The sequence below is a fragment of the Serinus canaria genome, chromosome 5, assembly GCF_022539315.1.
Source record: "Serinus canaria isolate serCan28SL12 chromosome 5, serCan2020, whole genome shotgun sequence".
NCBI lineage: Eukaryota > Metazoa > Chordata > Aves > Passeriformes > Fringillidae > Serinus > Serinus canaria.
Genome location: NC_066319.1, coordinates 38177750 through 38194787, shown reverse-complemented (window position 1 = coordinate 38194787; position 17038 = coordinate 38177750). Strand labels below are relative to the sequence as shown.

The following is a 17038-nucleotide window of genomic DNA, read 5'->3' as shown; positions in this document are numbered from 1 at the left end:
AGAGAGGAGCAATTTATTGCAGTGTGCTGGGCCCTGGCTACTCTTTACTGGCCACAGTTCAATACTAGAGAACTCCCTCCAGGGGAGGAGTAGGAAAGCAGACCTACAGGCACCACAGCCTCTCAAATTGCAGCTGAACCAGGGGAGCAACCTGTGCCAGTAGCAGTTGTCCCTATACAGAAGAAGAAATCCAAGACTAAATCAGTTTGCTTAGTGAGGAATAAAAGAGGAAACAGGGCCCACAGAAGAGCAGGAAGAGGCAGGGCCAGCAATAACCACCTGATCCCTACTACCTCAGGAGAGGGTTTTTTGAGGACCCAAAAGAGCATCATTGGGCTTTTGGGATAGGTGCTGTGGAGACAGAAGAAATTAGACAACTGAATACCTTTCCTGGTGTCTCAGAAGATTTTGTTCTTTGAGTGTCAGCAGTCCTAAGTCGGTTTGAATAAGAAACCCCAATTGCCCAGGGATTTTGGAAATTCTCACTAACAGGCAAAATTTTTGGATTATCAGGTGGAAAATGTCTGAGTTCCAGCAATGACAGGGTTAATTTTTGAGGTAGCCAGGAGGGGACATGGCCAGGACATGGACATTATTCTATACCACCTCACCTCATGAGGACTCTTTTCGGGGTGCCTTCTGGTCCAGAAAATGTGTTGGAGGGAGCCATCCAGTACTGACCATTACTGGGGGGAAAGGGTGGTCTGTTATTGACTGTGCTGTGGTGTGTGTTTTTCTCCTGAATTGTTTCTTTTCCTATACCTTCTGTCATTAGTATTTTTGCTGTTACTGTTTGTTTTGTCTCATTGCTGCTCCCATTAATTTGCTTTTCTCTGAACCTGTGATCTTTACCTTTTGTGGCTCCAGTTAAAGGAGTGGGGAGAAGCTGAATAGGGTTTTAGTGGGAGTGCTGAACTGGAGAATACCATTCCTAAACCATGACGCCATAACAGCAGGAAAAACTGCAGAAGTCAAAGGCACTGCATCCACACTGCATCTTGGAGCCTGTGCTACCTCACTGGTGGCCCTCTCTGCTCTTTTCTCCTACTCAGAGATGTCAAATTCTACCCTTTTCTGTCAGAGATGTTTTAGAAACTAATATATACTGTACTTCAAGAAAAAAATAGCACTTTTACTTATGAATGGCTAATATTTACAGAATTTAAAAAAATATTAATTGTAAGTAAATAAAGTAGTATCTTTTGACACTTCTTTATTATGATAATTTCAATTCACATGAAAGGTTTGGTTACAGTATTTGTATACTGGAAGACAGTTGTGCTATGTACAATATAAACAAACTTCCTGTAATTTAATATTAGGCAGAATAAAGGAAATGGCCTTTTAAAAATTATATTAAGTATCATTCCAATGCAAAGAAAAAGAATTCCAAACAATTAAAACTGCTTTAGAAGTCAGTCAGGTGAACACAAGAGTGCAATTCAGATATTGATCAACTATGCAACTCAAAAATTGATCTCTGGCTTCAGCTAAGCATTTAAGTTGTCCAAAAAACTGAACAACAAGAACAACATAATCTTATTCCAACTTTGTTGTGAAAGTTATCTGCAAATGCAATAAGAATAACCAAAGCTATATTATGCATTAGTGTTTTTGCTTGCTGTATATTCCATAACACATTAATACACAAAACAAGAAGAGGCTTGAAAATATTTTGTCTGCTAAAATACTGAGAAAACTCAGAAGTTTAACGGTTCAGAGTTTTTTTATTCCTTAAAGAGAATAGTGAATTCTGTTTTAGAACCATTAGTTGGGGAACATCTGTGTTATTTTGAATGCTTTTGTATTCACCTGTACTTGTATGGAACCCTGGCAACACCCTTCATAAAGAAATAAATTGAGAAAGAGATTAAGAACAGTTGGCAGTTATTGTGGCAAAGGCAATTTTTACAATTCTCCAAGGATTCTGATTATTTTAGTCATGATGTTCCTTCGCCAGACTCTCTCACTAAGTCTTTTGTCCTCCTCTTCTGCATCTAAACAGCAATTGTGTACAAACTGTTGAATATTTAAAATGGAAAAATGCTACTCAGTCTTTAAAATACATGGCAAATCATTATATTGGTATTCACTGCAGTTAAACATGATGCATTTATTAATGTGTAAATATCAGACATTTCCTTTGGCATTCCACTCTCCGTTTGCAATTCATTAACATATTGTTATTTTAAAATATTAGTCTCTGAGAAGATACCAGATTTTCATTGGACTGGTCTCACAGTTGAAAAAGCATTTTTATATTCTGAATGCATCAAAACAGCAGAATCACTAGGCAGACAGTAAGTGGGATTCACTGAAACACAATGTTAGTTCTAATGGATGGATGATTGTGTTTGGTCTTCAGAAACTTTGAAGTATAGGTAAGTCTTGATCACACAAATTAATAAATCCTAAAGCTGGAGTTAACAATAACCATTACACCCAAATTCTGCAGCTTAGCCCAGCCAATTTTTCAAAAGGTCAGGTTGTGAACTGGAGAAGATCAGGGAGGTCCACCGCATAGCTTTGTTGCCAGGCATCTCTCGTCTGGATTGTTGCAGGCATTTATTAGTATTCGTCAGCAGACTCAACAAAGCAAACAAGAAATTCAAGCACGAATAATAAAATGAAATGCTGCTATATAACCCTTTGTCATTCAGCAAATATAGGACTTTTTAGCTACATTGTTCCTAAACCTGGGTTACTACTTTAATTTTTCTCCACAGTGCTGACTGAATGAGTATGCATGTGTGTTAAATGCAGAGCTCCCTTAACAACTGCAGGACTGCCATTTAATCTGTTGGTAGATGGACCATTTCCTGTGGGAACTCCAGCTATGATTTCCAGATCCACCAAATAAATCTCAGATTAAGATTCCAAATGAAACCTGCCTTTGGCAGATAAAAAATGTCAAGATGGATATAAACAGTAAAATTATAAATTATCTAGGTGTTGCACGATGACTTGATGTGCGTTTTTTGTTTACACTTTCCCTGATATCACAACTATACAAGGCATTCATCAAATGTCACACTTTCATAATACTGGAGGCATCATTAAAACTGTTTGGCTAAGGACCTTGAAGTGTTTAAGCAGTAGCTCAAAAGTATATTTGTGCAAAGTAGAAGAATAAATTTACATATCAGCAGCAGCTCATAAGGGATGGGTAAATATTCTGTTTATCTCTCATTGTAATTCAGGTTAGTTTAAATACAGGGTTTCAGGATATCATTACAGCCTATATGGAGTCATTACATAATTTCCAAACATAGTGTCTGCTGGAGTTTTACTAAGCATGCTGTGTTTATGTTTTCTAAACCAACTAAAAACAAAGTAAACCCTCCCACCCCATTTGTTCTTTGCTATTGTCATATCAGACAATTGCTTTTCACATATAACCCCCTTCCATTATCTAAATCTTAATGATCCAGAACTCCCTTTTATCTAGGCAGGGTCATGTTTCCCCATGCCCATTAATTATAGCGAAAATTCTCTTATCCAAATGTACTCAACCTCCCCTACCACACACAAATAATTAAAGCGTTGCTGAATTAAGAGTTCTAAACAAAATCCCAGGAAACTACGCTTTAGAAGTAAAGGAAAATATTGCAATTTTAAGTGTCTGACATAAAAGAAAGATCACTCTGCATAAAGTAGCCGTAGGACACCTTGCTTCCACACCCTCTACTCCAGTAGTGTTCTACTAAAGATGCAGGTGAACTCACAAATAAGAGCTGGCAACCCACTCCCTGAAGAACCTTTTCATAATGATTTTTAAATATTGTTGCTTTGAACTTAAGCCTCATTCCGCCTGTTATAAAAATAGAAGTAATGAAGGATTCTAAAGAAGAAAATAACCAAATTCCTCCTTCACTTGTGCAAGGTCTTCTAAAGCTCCTTCTGAAGCACTACTTAAAAATTACTGTGGTAGTAAGTGCTGCTCTCTGTGAAGTACATTTCAAGACGTTCTGAAGTTAGCTGCACTCATACTTTACACACTTAAGATTCAAAGTGCAATACTTCAAGGTGTGCATTCTCCCCATCCTTAGTGCTTGCAGCCCTCAGTGCAGATAAGGCCCTACACGTTTTGAGCGTACTATTAAGGGTTCAACAAAATCATATTCACAACAGTGCAGTGAGTCAGGCAAGTACTGGACATCTAGTTGAGCTTCTGATGAGGAGTCTTTCTGCATGCAGTCTTGCTAAAAATGTGCTGTATTCTACCACTCAAAATGTACAAGGAAAGAAAGTGAATGGAAAAAGAATAGATGAGAATTTATATGCATGAAGGGATGATTATATTTACAGGAAAGACCAAGCAGTATTGGATGATTTTTCAGTTATCATTAACTCGTTCTTATCTTCTAAGTTATGTCACACTATTCCTTCTTCCATGGAAGAGGTTTTCTTCATCTTCCATGCTTAGTGTTGCTCAACAGTCACTAGAGACATTTCCTAGGTTTTACTCATGAAAGTTCATCCTCTCAGCTTCTTTTCAGCCTTTTACATCATTCAGAGAAACCTGCAACTACTCTCAGCACTTTACAAGGGGATCTGAGAGCACACAGTGAGTTTGATGCTGAAAGCACAGCACACATTGAAGACACTGATCAGCTGAGCCACATGGGTGTAGAGGATGCTGCCTCTCTGCATGTCATGTAGATTTTTATGCATACAAACCACCCTTGCAATATTCAGGTCTTCTTTCTTTTCCAAGTAAACAGCACTTTGTTGCTAAAAAATGGTAGGAGAGGGAGAACAGGCTCACAGTATCTTCTGTTGAGGCATGTAAAAGAAGAAATAGACTTCACTCTGACAAGTATGCTTCATTTTGCTTCTGTTACAGCCTTGAAAGAGGGGGTCTAGATTTACTTTAGAGTGTTTACAGCTGTAGTGGGTACATTCTGGAGAAATGGGCAGCAGCACCTTTCCCATTAGCTGCATTTTTACCCAACTAGAGCATTTGCAACGCCATATTACCCTTGCCACTTTCTTCATCTTGTGTGTGCCAAACTCACACAATAGACATTCCAGACAAAAAAGTCCTTTTAATTAATATTGCAAAAACAAATCTGCAAAAAAGTACATTAAAACTATTACACAACTAGAAGAGTTTTCTACTTCTAATAAGACAGTCAAGGTTACACAAAAAGATGATTTGTTTTACTTAACCTTAGCATATGACTGCATTTCCTCAATTACCATGAATGTAAAACACCCCAAAAACTCACAGCTCACCACCAGATAAAACACCTCTGTCACAAATTTCCTGGCATAAGCTGATTCTGCAGTTCTGTTCCAATCTACATTATGTTCTGTTCCAATCTACATTATCACAGCTCTTTAAAGCTAGTCTCCCCTAAACTAGCTTCCAGACACACAATTTTGAAGTATATTTACAAGCTTCAAGCATTCTTTTGAAGATACATGGAAAGTGCCTACATGGATCATAACTAAAGTTGCCATCAAATTCTGAGAAGTGAAATTGGTTCACTGACTTACATTTCAGTATATACTCCAAGTAATGGCTTAGCAATATATAAATATTTATTTCTATGCTTGAAAAACATAATAGCCAACTTTTAAGAAAGCAAACAACTTTGCCATTTAAAAAATCAATCTATTAACTTGTCTTAGGAATTTAAAAATAAAAATTATACAATTATTTTAGTTCTGGAGTCAGCAAAACTCTAATTTTATTGTCAAAACAGACCAAACAAAACGTAAAATTCTAAGACTTCTCCTAATTTCTGCCCTATCCTTAAAGCATGGATGCTCATAAATGTGAAATAAGCCAAAACATTACAATAGTTAAAGACTGTATAATACAGGAGTATAGCTGCACCTAATTAAACATGGTTCATGAGCCAAGTGAGACAAATTTAACTCCAGCATTTGCACACTCACCACTTTCCAATCCTGGTAATGCTTCTGAAAAAATGCCATATCAAGTCCTAAACATATAAAAGAAACCACCCAGTTTCAGGTTCCCTCTTGTGTTTTCACAGTATTAATGTTTGCATAGCTCCCATCATGCATGGAAACCCTACTGAAGTAACAACCCTTACCCCAATGAAATGTGCTTCCCCACACCCACCATCACTGCAATGCAAAGATATGCACCTAGTTGCCAATACAAGTTTAATTTCATAATTGAATACTATTCTAGACTGTCTAGCTTGGATCCTGAATATTTTTCATTTCTAAGGAGCACAGTCCTCACTGGTCTGCTGCCAATGTTCCTGGTACATTCTCTCAAGTATCCTTAGAGGGAAATGAAAAAAGGCATTAACTCTCTATTAAAAACAAGAGAAAGAGTACATTTAAACTAGATACAAACACAAAATAACAAGCTTTGCACACAAACTGTTCTTTAATTCCTCCTAATAGTAGAGAACAGTGACAAAGTCTTCAATCCACACAGGCAACTATACTCCAAACAACTCGGAAAGTTAAAAAGAAAATCTCACCTTTCAAACACTTCAGATACATTCCTCTTAAACACTACCTTCCTTTCAAGTATTTTATTTTATAACATTGATTAACAGGTTACACATTATCCCACATAACTGCCATAAACCTACCACTTTGTATCTGTTTTTTCGATTTTTTAAAATTCTCATTGCTTGACTGCATTTTCATCTGGTCAGATAAATTTAATCTTGTATTTGCTTTACCATCCTTATTTGTTAACAAATAATGTAATCTCCAATATTTCAGTCTGCTACTAAAAATTTAAATTTTTAAAAATTATAGGGTTATTCTAAACCCAGCTTTTAAACTTCCAAGTTACAAGAAAGGAAACTCTAAATGCAGTACAGTACTAACTGCACAAAGGAAAGACATGAAGGTGACAGAGCAAGCAGGACACAAAATAGTGCACTCCTCAGCAGACACATTTACACAGAAAAGGAGAAGTTGCTGTGCTAAGTAATACAATGAGAAAATGCACTAGAAAATCTACCAAGCTCACATACTGAAAAGGATGTTGCTGAAATTGACCTCTTACCTTTATGATAAGTGAATATAACTTAGCTGTTAATACCAAAATTAAATTCTTAGAAAAAAAATCCTTTCTCATCCATACCAGTATGATGACAGATTTACCCATAATCCCTTTTTCTAACTTTCCCAGGAGCAAAAGCACAAATAATTACATGACTTATTAATGATTATGCTAAAGAAAAGTGTATAAATTTTACTTTTATTAATATAACAACTTCTGTTGGATACATGAAGTGTTAGCATGGAAGAAGAAGCTGTTTAAACAGCACAAAATACTTAGAGCATCAGAAAAATAATACACATGAAACTCAGTAACTACTCACTTTCAAAAACATCTCTGAGCAGTAGCAGAACATAATTTCTAGCAATTAAACAGAAAATATTTCACAGAGAATCAGTTTCATTTGCCTACTTTGGAAAACTTAACCTTTTGAACCATTCTTAGGGTATGCTGACCCCTAAAGGTCTAAAAATACTAAACCTGATTAAGCCATTACATGTTTAAATTGTCAGAATTCTCCACTAACTTACACCACCATGAATATTTTTGTTTACAGAGTATATGATTCAAAAACTTCAGAACTTCACTCAGTAAAAGCTCAAAATTCCATAAATTAAAAGTGGTTTATAAGTAGTTTATTTTACATAATAATATAGATAGAAATTCCTTTACATATGAAAGAAAAGTATCACCTATAAAATGAAGCATTTTTTCTTTTTTCTAAACAGACTCTCCATGAGAAACTTGACATTTATTATCTTTTGAGAGAGAATATATAGTATAAAACTCAGAAAAAGGAAATGTACAAGAAGCTATGAGGTTTGGATATTGAGGGAAATTCTGATGTTAACACACCTATTCCATTTTGGATTTTTTAACCTACACATAATCACTTACCAGTAAAAAACCACCCTAAAGTGAGGATCTCTTTTTTATGTCTTTCCCTTCCTCCTACATGTCACAATCTAGTCACAAGCTACTTCTGAAAATTCTCTTCTACAGAGTCAGTCAGTCAGTCAGTCATGTAATGGACTCTCAAATTCAGTGGGGTTTTTTTTCCCCTCAGTTTTCTGTCAGGAAACATAGAAGAATGTATTTGAGAACAATTATGTCTGGTCAACCAACTGAAAATACAAAAAGATACTTGCATCCTGATGTAGATGAAAACTTCATCAACTGGGGAAGCTCCAAGCTAACCAAGGTCACCTTTATCTCCAAGCCTTACCTTACTGTCTACATTCAGTTGAGCTACTAATGAGAAACTCATTAATATTAGTAGATGGCTTAATCATACCCAAGCCCGGTGTGAAGAAAATTACTTTAAGACAGATTTTCAGATTTATTGCTAACAATTAAAAAAAAAAAGTTTGGAAAGTATAGTGCAATGTATAGACTAAGAATTTAAACAAGTCTTCTGAAAGTTATACAAAAACATTTTCAATAATCCAGAAAATAAAGGTGAAGCTTTATATTCATGTAGCTGCTCTCCTGTTACTCCATGTTCTTTTAAGAAGCAGTATGTGGTTGTGGTTTTGTTTTTTTTTTTCTCCCAAAGTCAGTCATATATCAGCAAGAACAAACACATTCCAGTCACTGCCTAGCACTGGTATAACACCTAAGGTTCCTTATTAATATCTTAAAAGTCCCTACCTTTTGACCAGTTCTCCATTTGTTCCTCTGAACTTGTTTGATCTGGCACTGAGTCCATTTTTTGCTTGAAGGTTTCAGAGCTAAAATAAAACAAACTCTAGATAAATAAACTTGAAACAATATCATACACCTATACTTTGCCTTCATTTGACAGAAAATTTACAAAACAAATTATTTTAAATATTTATAGCAGCACAATGAAGTCTGCATACTTTAACAGCCAGGGAAAAATTATATTTCTCAGTAAAATATTTTTTCTTCACTCATCTAATTTTTATAATTGTTTGGTTCAGCTTTCTGTTGCATGTGATGTCTTTGTTGAAATATTTATTAGTTTGTTTTTTTCTTCTAGAGTCTGGTCTTGGAAGTACACATTACTGAGCACAGCCCAAATCACACCAAGCAGTTCTGCTACATACAACAAGACTGCTCACTTTGGCAGTTATTACAGACAGTGGCATGTGCTTCACTCACTACTTTGAATTTCCCAGATAAAATACAGGTAAAATGGTCTATGACCACTCCAACTCTGAAGTTCTTTCTGAACAGTTAAATAATGCATTCCAATATTTGCATGCATATTGCTTCACACTATGGTTAATTACACAGTTGCAATATTTCATATAATCAAAGATCTTCAAAAAGTAACCTCCAATAAGACTTACAGTAAAATGTTATGTCTACCATGCAACATTTTTGGTGTTAAAATATATGCTCTCTTATGTGTTAAAAATTCAATTATACTCTGTATCGCAAGGAAGTCTAAATAAGTTTGTAATCTTGGTAACATAGTAAGCTTACCACAAATTGTATTACTTACTCAAGCACCTTCTTAAAAAATATTGTACATAGAAAAATTTTTATCCTTAACTATGCATTGTGTTTATTTTGTATGTTTTCCCTGCTACATTTTTTTTACTTTTTTAAAAAAGATACATGTGCCTTGAAGATGCAGTGACTAGATTATGAAAACAGACAGTTGTCATTGTGCTGAAAAATGTAAGAGATACAATTTAAAAATTAAGTACATATTTTACAATTCAAGCAAATTATACCAAGACACATACCCTAAATAATAAAGCAGCAGGAGAAATTATTTTGCCATACAACACCAAAAAAAGCAGATTATTTCATTTTTATATTTAAATTTGCAAAAAAAATTAATTGTACAAACACTTAAGATTCAACACCAACACACACCAAACATTCAAGAAATACATATTTAGCACATATTTGTTGTTGACTATAAATCTGCATGATAAAAAAAAGCATAGGATTTGCTGTGCCTAGGTCTTAACAAAAAATAAAAAGTTCACCTCATATCGCAGAACACTGAGTCTCTTAAAAGAATCCCTCAAATGAAGCTGTATGCTTCTTCTTCAATTCTGTGTAACTCTTGATTTGAAGTTGGCAATCTTTTCCTAAGTTCCTCATTTACTTTTGGATTAGCTGAAAATATAGAGGGTTATTAATATCAAGAAATAGGTTTCTGTCAATGAAGCCATTTCCCTACATATTGCACAAAAAGGTTCATAATAATTGCAGTATTTTAATAAGATATTCATATAGCAAGACATGAAGAAAATATGGTATTTAATAACCTCTGGAGTATTTTAAAACATGTCTTAGGGCCTTAATGTGTCTAGTAATATACTATTTAAAACCATAATTTTATCCCTCCACAATATACAGTCATTCTTCCTCGCCATTTACCCAGCTAATGAATGCCAGCAATTAGTAAAATGTAATCCCATTGCACAATCATTTTAATGCTTTTAGCACTCAGAAAAGTAAACACCAAATTAATACTGCTCAAGCCATATCAGATCCTAGCTGGAAGCAAGCAATTATAGTTCAGCTCCTCAGGTGTAATTAAATGATTGGAATGATTTAGTTCCATAAATGCAAGTTAATTCATAAGCAAGCAACAAATATACTGGGAGTAATTACAAGAAACATTGACAGTCTAAGCAGGGCATGTGCCTTTCTGTACCTGATATAGGAAAATGCTGCCCTCTCCCGGAAATAATAGACTATGGCACAGGAAAAATTTATGACTGAAGTCAAGAGGCGCATTTTACAGACCTTGTCTTCATAGGTGAAATAGGTTCACTTAACTAATAGGAATTTTCTGGTTTAAACATAGAGAAAACAAAAATGGTGGATATCAGATTAAGGTCACTTATGGATCAAAGTAAAATGGAAAGATTTTTAAGGCTTCCTAGGGTGTGCCAAATTATTTCCTCATAATTAAAAAAAAAAAAGTTAGGATACAGAGAAACAAAATATTGCAGACACTAAGTATTTAAACTGGTTGCTCTGAACACAAATGCTGTAATAGGTAGCTGACTTGTGCACAACACTTACTTGTCCTTCAATATGTACCTTTAGAGAAGGTACCTTGAACAGAAGGTATTTTTAGAACTAAAACTTGAACATAAGGTATTTTTAGAACTAAAACTTATTGAACCGTCATTATTTAGTCTTAAAAAGTCAGCATTTCAAAAATTATCAGAAGTGGCCATTAAGGTTTTCACACAAGGAATCATCAGAAAAATTGAATACAATTATTATAAATCCTTACTTTCATTTGAAAACAATCTGCTAATAATCAATCTGTGTAATAATGAGAGGAAACTAAAGCTGGAGATTAAAATAAAGTATACTGGCAGACCGAGACAAAACTGAAAATAAAAAATGAAACCATAACCCAAATGCTAGAGGTAATTTTAAATCTAATTTCCTTATTCACTATTTATTTATCTACCTTGTGCTAGTATAAAGTTACTAGGACACCATGAAATAAAGTAAAAATAAAAAAGAAGATGTCCCTGTTGGTTGACTATAAAATTAATAGTTAATAAAACAGTCACATAAAATTAATAGCTATTAGAATAATAAAAGAACTCTCAGACCTAACTGTTTTGCCATTTACAGAAATAAGAAATGCTTCCAAATGCTGCATATAGCAGCATGGGAGAAAAATCACACACTGTGGTCAGTATGTATCTGTTTTCCACACAGAGAAAATGTAGGAAAGCTGATTCAGAAGCACTTGCTCGATGTAAAAGCCTTAAAATTTTTCTTTACCAACAGCATTTTAGCATAAAAATATTTTTTTCCATATCTTGGTGTATTTCAAAGCAAACCCAAGCTGTGCACAAGTACCTTTGGTGTTACTTTACTTACCGTAGTAGAAAAAAGAAAAAAATTATTTTAAGAAGTCATATTATTAAAAGTTTAAAATGTACTGCACATTTGCTTTGCCCTTTGATGTCACAGTCCTATTTTTCTATTCAAATCTTGTACACTGTAAGTTAATTGCTTTTGGAAACTACTTATTATTCATGTAAAAATTAATGTGCCAATGTGTTTAAATCCTTTTAAATGACCATTCATGCATCTTTCTTCTTTAAGTACCAATGAAATCTGTCAAAGATATCAATGCAAGATGGTCTTAGACAAAGTTCTAATATAGATTTTTTCTGCTAACATAAGATTTTCATTTTCGTCAACTTTACTTAAATTCCATTAATTTTTTAAGCTGCTTTTAATAAATTCACAAGTAAAAAATTTTAGGCTCCATAGTCTGTCATTTGTGTTCCAGCTGACTTTATGAATATTAATAACAGTGTTATCCTGATTAAATAGGCTTCATATAAAATCCCTGTGAATCCTATAGCTCAGACATCTCATTTTTCCAACTCTTTATGAATTTGGATTCAGACATTAAACTGGAAAAAACCTTAAAAAACAGATTCAATGGTACATTGGTGTACCCTTAAGTAAAAATTAGCTGTTCTAATCATTCAAATAATTAAAATTGATAGAACCACATATTGGGATTTCATGCTTTCTGTACACATGCAACATATTTTAACTCTAATGAAAACATCAACACTTCACAGACAAGGGATTAAGAATCTATTATAAAATAATAATACCTGTCCTAATGCTTACCTTAAACAAACAGATGATATAATCTTAAATCTTCATACATGGAGTGCTGATTTGGAGAAGTATTTTCCAAAGAGAAAGAAATTAGTGGATGCTTAATTCCATAAGCATAGACATGAAATACATGAACATTCTAGTTTATCACAGCAGCCCAGTGAAAAACAGCATTAACTATTAAATGGTTCATACTTCAGGAAAACCAACCTTTTTCTTGAGAATATCAAATTGAAATATACAGGAAATACTAATATTATCCTAGGAGACTCATGCAGTCCCAGTTCCAAACTGTTAACTTCTTTCCATGCTTATATATTTGAATTATTTACATCTATGACAGACAAAAATGGAAAATTGGGCTCACTGCACTGCCTTCACTTTTTTTATATAGTGCTAACTGGAATGACTGTTTCCTCATCCATTCAGGAAAATATTCTGCAAAAAACACCATTAAAATACTCTGCGTTTCAGTTCCTTGGAATATGAATGGATTTAAGGAGGAAAAAAAAATCTAAACAAAATAACAGCTTATTCAAAAGGATGGCATACCAATCCTGGTTCTAATTATTCATCAAAACAAGCACTTCAGAGGAATTAAATAAAAACAAGAGGTATATAAAAGTAACATATATCTTCAAGATAAAAAGCATACAGTGCTTTACTTGTGCAGTTCCAAATGACTTTTATTACAGGTGTAGCAGCATTTCCTCTCTCTGAGGCAAAAACCCCAACCTCTTGAGAGTCTGCAAAATAACAGAAACTCTACAAAGGAGCACCCAAAGGTAACTCCAACCCCACAAAGCACCACAGCAACACTAACGCCAATGCTTTCTCTCCCTGGACAGAAGTCCATCTTCTAAGCTGGAGTTCAGATACTGAGTCCCCTCCTCAGGAACAGAAAGACTGCTGGGACCACTCTATGTGGAGACCCAATGACTGCAAACCCCCATTCCTTGATCTTGCCTTGAAAAAATTTGAAGTCAACCACTGAATCATGGCCTTAGCTGCTGTGACAGGGTGCAAATGTTTGCTGCTCTTGGCTGAATTCACCCATTCTTCCCAAAGAATCCTCCAGTCCTAGAAGAGTTTTCCACACAGAGGGCTATCCCAGCTGCCCCATTTCTGGTGGAACAGAGACCAGTCCCCTCTCCTCCTTGGAACAGCACTAAGCCTGCTTTTGTCCACCTCAGAGGTGCAGTTAACAGTTGCCACTGACAGTGCAGGGATGAAGTACCATAGAGTTTATGAAGAGGGAAACAGAGAATGAATTTTAGCATTATTCCCATAAGATTAATTAGATTGGCAGAATCTTCTAAAATATCCTGAAACGTTTTGCCTTGGGGCATACTAAACTAAAAAAACTAACTTAGGAGGGACTCTACATAAAAACCAGTTACCCTCTCAAAGCATTTCCCCAGGGAACCAACAGTCAGTTTTTCTAGCCCAGGTGGATGTCAAGTCTTGATTAAGCAACACACTCCGCTAAAAAGAGTCCCATTTCCTCCCTATCTTATGGTGTATCAAAAACCTAAGGCAACTCAAAGTAAGTTAGAACTAATTTTGGACAGTTATAAAAACACTAGTCAAAGGACAACAGAGACAGCCAAGTCAAGTATTTTTTACAAGTGGAATAATATCATCTGTTAGATACTTAAAAGCTGTGAAATGAAACACACCTTGATTACAGAGATACTTATTGTATTGTATTCCGTTACTTTTATGTGCTTTTAAATACAAGTAATTCAAGCAAAATATTCTGTTTCTTTTAAAAATAATATAAAATATAGACAAGTGGATTAACCTTAGAAATGGATGAATGCAGCATGAATATTATTTCAAATTTATAAACTCTCACATCACTAAAAAGACTTCAAGAGTTTGGTTAATAAAAGTAACTTCATTATCTGGAAACTTGATAAAAACATTTCCCCAGAGGGCAGAGTGAAGCAGTTGTCCCTGACTTTTCTTCCCTGCTGATTCTTGACCCAAAAGGAGTTAAGACACATGCAGCTGGTTTCAACTAACCTATATAAATAAAAAAACACATGAAGAACTAGGGGTCAAACAATTTTCCTCTGTTGCTGCAGCAGTTTCTTCATATCGACATTACAAAATTTCCATCTGGTGCTTTTAATGATGGCATACTGTAAGCCAAAGAGCACTTTTTGTCTTTGTCATGCTTTTGACAAAAGCACAAGAGAAGGCATAAAAATGCATAAAACCAACTGGTTTATAATAGGTTTCACCTATTCCTAAATTAAACTTAGTTGGATAAAGGACAGGTACTTTCTTCTTTATTTTTTCTCCCTAAGTTGAACTAAGTGTCTTCAAGGGTCAATTCTCTTTCTGTGCATCAGGAAATGTTTATGTGCATAGTAGCTCACAAACAGCCCCCAATCTCTTCTGCCCTCTGATATATTCTCATTTTCACATTAACAATCTTCATTTGTATTTTATTTACTAAACAATCTTCAGCATGCTCTGTTGTCTTCTTCTCCATTTTGTAGCTGTCCTGTGTCCTCCAATTCTTTTCTTTTTCCTTAGTTTTGTCTTTTCTTTGACAATACATGCCTTTTACTTTCCCCCTGCCCACCACCTCTTTGAAATGCAAAAAACCTGTAGAGAATCTTGTCAAAGACTGTCTCCCATTTTTTTGCAGCTTTTCTCATGCAACACTCTAACTAACATTATTCTCATTCTAATAATGAAACTATGACATGCTTCAATCAGGTGAGAACAGCCAAATCATTTAGGCATCCTTCAGTTTTGTTGTAAAAACTCTTCACTGGCCTTAAAACTCAGTATTATGTATCCTATTGTTACAGACAGACAGATCTCCATTTCTAAACATTTTACAACCAGATTGTAATTTCTGTAGCCTTTACAGATAGGAACAGGTATGTGCATTTTAAACTAGCTATTGTCTTATCTGAAGCCAAAATAATATTTTAGTAGAATCAACACAATATAGTGGTAAGGGCTACCTGTGTAATACACTCTGTTGACAGGATCCTAGTCAGCAGACAAAGGGAAGTCATTATTCCCTCCTATTTGGCTCATCTGAAGTGCTGCATCTGGTTTGTTCTGCTCATGGATATTCTGAGCTAAGTCCAGCAGGTGATTCAAGATGATTAGGGGTCTGCAGGACATGAGTTATGAGGAGTTTGCAAGAATTTGATTAGCTGGTTTTAAGGAGAAAAGGCTAAACAGGGATTTTATTGGGTTTTAGCTGCCTTGTGAGCAAATACAGTGAACACAGAGACTGTTCTGAGAGAGACAAGCTGTAACATAGAAAATGCAGACTTATGGGCAAGAGAAAATTTTTCATAGATAGGAAGGTCACTGGAACTAGTTGCTTAGAAAGGTTACAGGATCTCTATAGCTGGATATGGGCAAAACTCATCTGGATACATCAACCCAATCTAACTTTGGAGATTGCCCCATTCTGAACTGGATGATATGCAATTCCTGCCTACCTATTCTGTTATTCTAAAGATTGCAACAAAACAAACCCACCAGTATTAGAATTCCTGCAACAGAAAAAATATTAGGTTGCTTTCTGCTTTACAGGAGAGGTCAGTAGAGCACCTGACCAACCAACAACCAAACATCAGTGAGACATAAAGAAAGACCACCCATGTGGCAGACAGGCTAAATGCCAACAGGGAGGAAACAGCACAAGAGCAGCATGTGTACAGCATTTTGAGCCCTAACAGTCTTGAGCACCCAATTTTCTTCAGTTTACTACATGACTGGATGATTTGGCATTAGGCTAAATGTCAAATATTGGTTTGCACATCATCCTTCAGTAAACCAAAAAAGGACCACTGACACTGTTATTTTACCTGTCTTTCTGAAAGCCTGGCCATAAGCCCCACAAAATCCATCTTTCCCCCAAACTTGTAAAAATGTCACTGTGGCTAAAGAGCTCCAAAGCTAACTATGGAAATTACTCAAGAAACATGAGTCTACAGTGCTTATGTTTGCAAAATTAATTGTATAGTATATTTAGTATATTGAAATTCCCAAATCTCCAAATCATAATTTCTTTTGTCACAGAACAAAGTTGCTATCCCAGATTTTACCATAAAAGCAAAAATAAAATCACAAAACATTATATGCACATGAAAATATGAAGTAGTTACTCAGTGCCAAATTCAAAAACCACTAGTACAAGTTATTTCTGCATTAAGCAGAAATTGTCTTTGCCAAAAACATTCCAATTGTTTGGCTGCCTTCACAGAAAGAAGTAAGACTGAATGAAGACTCAACGAAGAAAAGCAGCAGAGAAGCAGAGAAACTTGATTTATCCAGACAACTCACATTTCTCAAGGTACCTCCAAATAGCGCCATTTTTCCTGAGAGTAAAAATAAAAAGCATAAAGGCAACAAACAGTGTGGATATTGGAGCCTGACCAAAAACTATCA

At 35.1% G+C, this 17038-nt stretch overlaps 1 protein-coding gene across 8 annotated transcripts in view; it reads right to left on the bottom strand.

Annotated features, from left to right (window-relative positions):
* The window catches only part of MIPOL1 (mirror-image polydactyly 1), a 182934-nt gene that overhangs the window by 143841 nt on the left and 22055 nt on the right, over window positions 1–17038 (bottom strand). For 4 of the 8 annotated variants that reach the window (XM_050975875.1, XM_050975876.1, XM_030240687.2 and 1 more), the window contains 3 exons: window positions 12617–12662; window positions 9973–10105; window positions 8657–8736 (listed from right to left, as the gene is read on the bottom strand). In XM_050975875.1, the coding sequence (XP_050831832.1) occupies window positions 8657–8736; window positions 9973–9977 (85 nt within the window). In that variant the 5' untranslated portion in view covers window positions 9978–10105; window positions 12617–12662. Of the gene's footprint in view, window positions 1–8656; window positions 8737–9972; window positions 10106–10649; window positions 10788–12616; window positions 12663–17038 lie in introns of all 8 variants that reach the window. The other 4 variants (XM_050975880.1, XM_050975878.1, XM_050975879.1 and 1 more) reach the window with 2 other exon arrangements.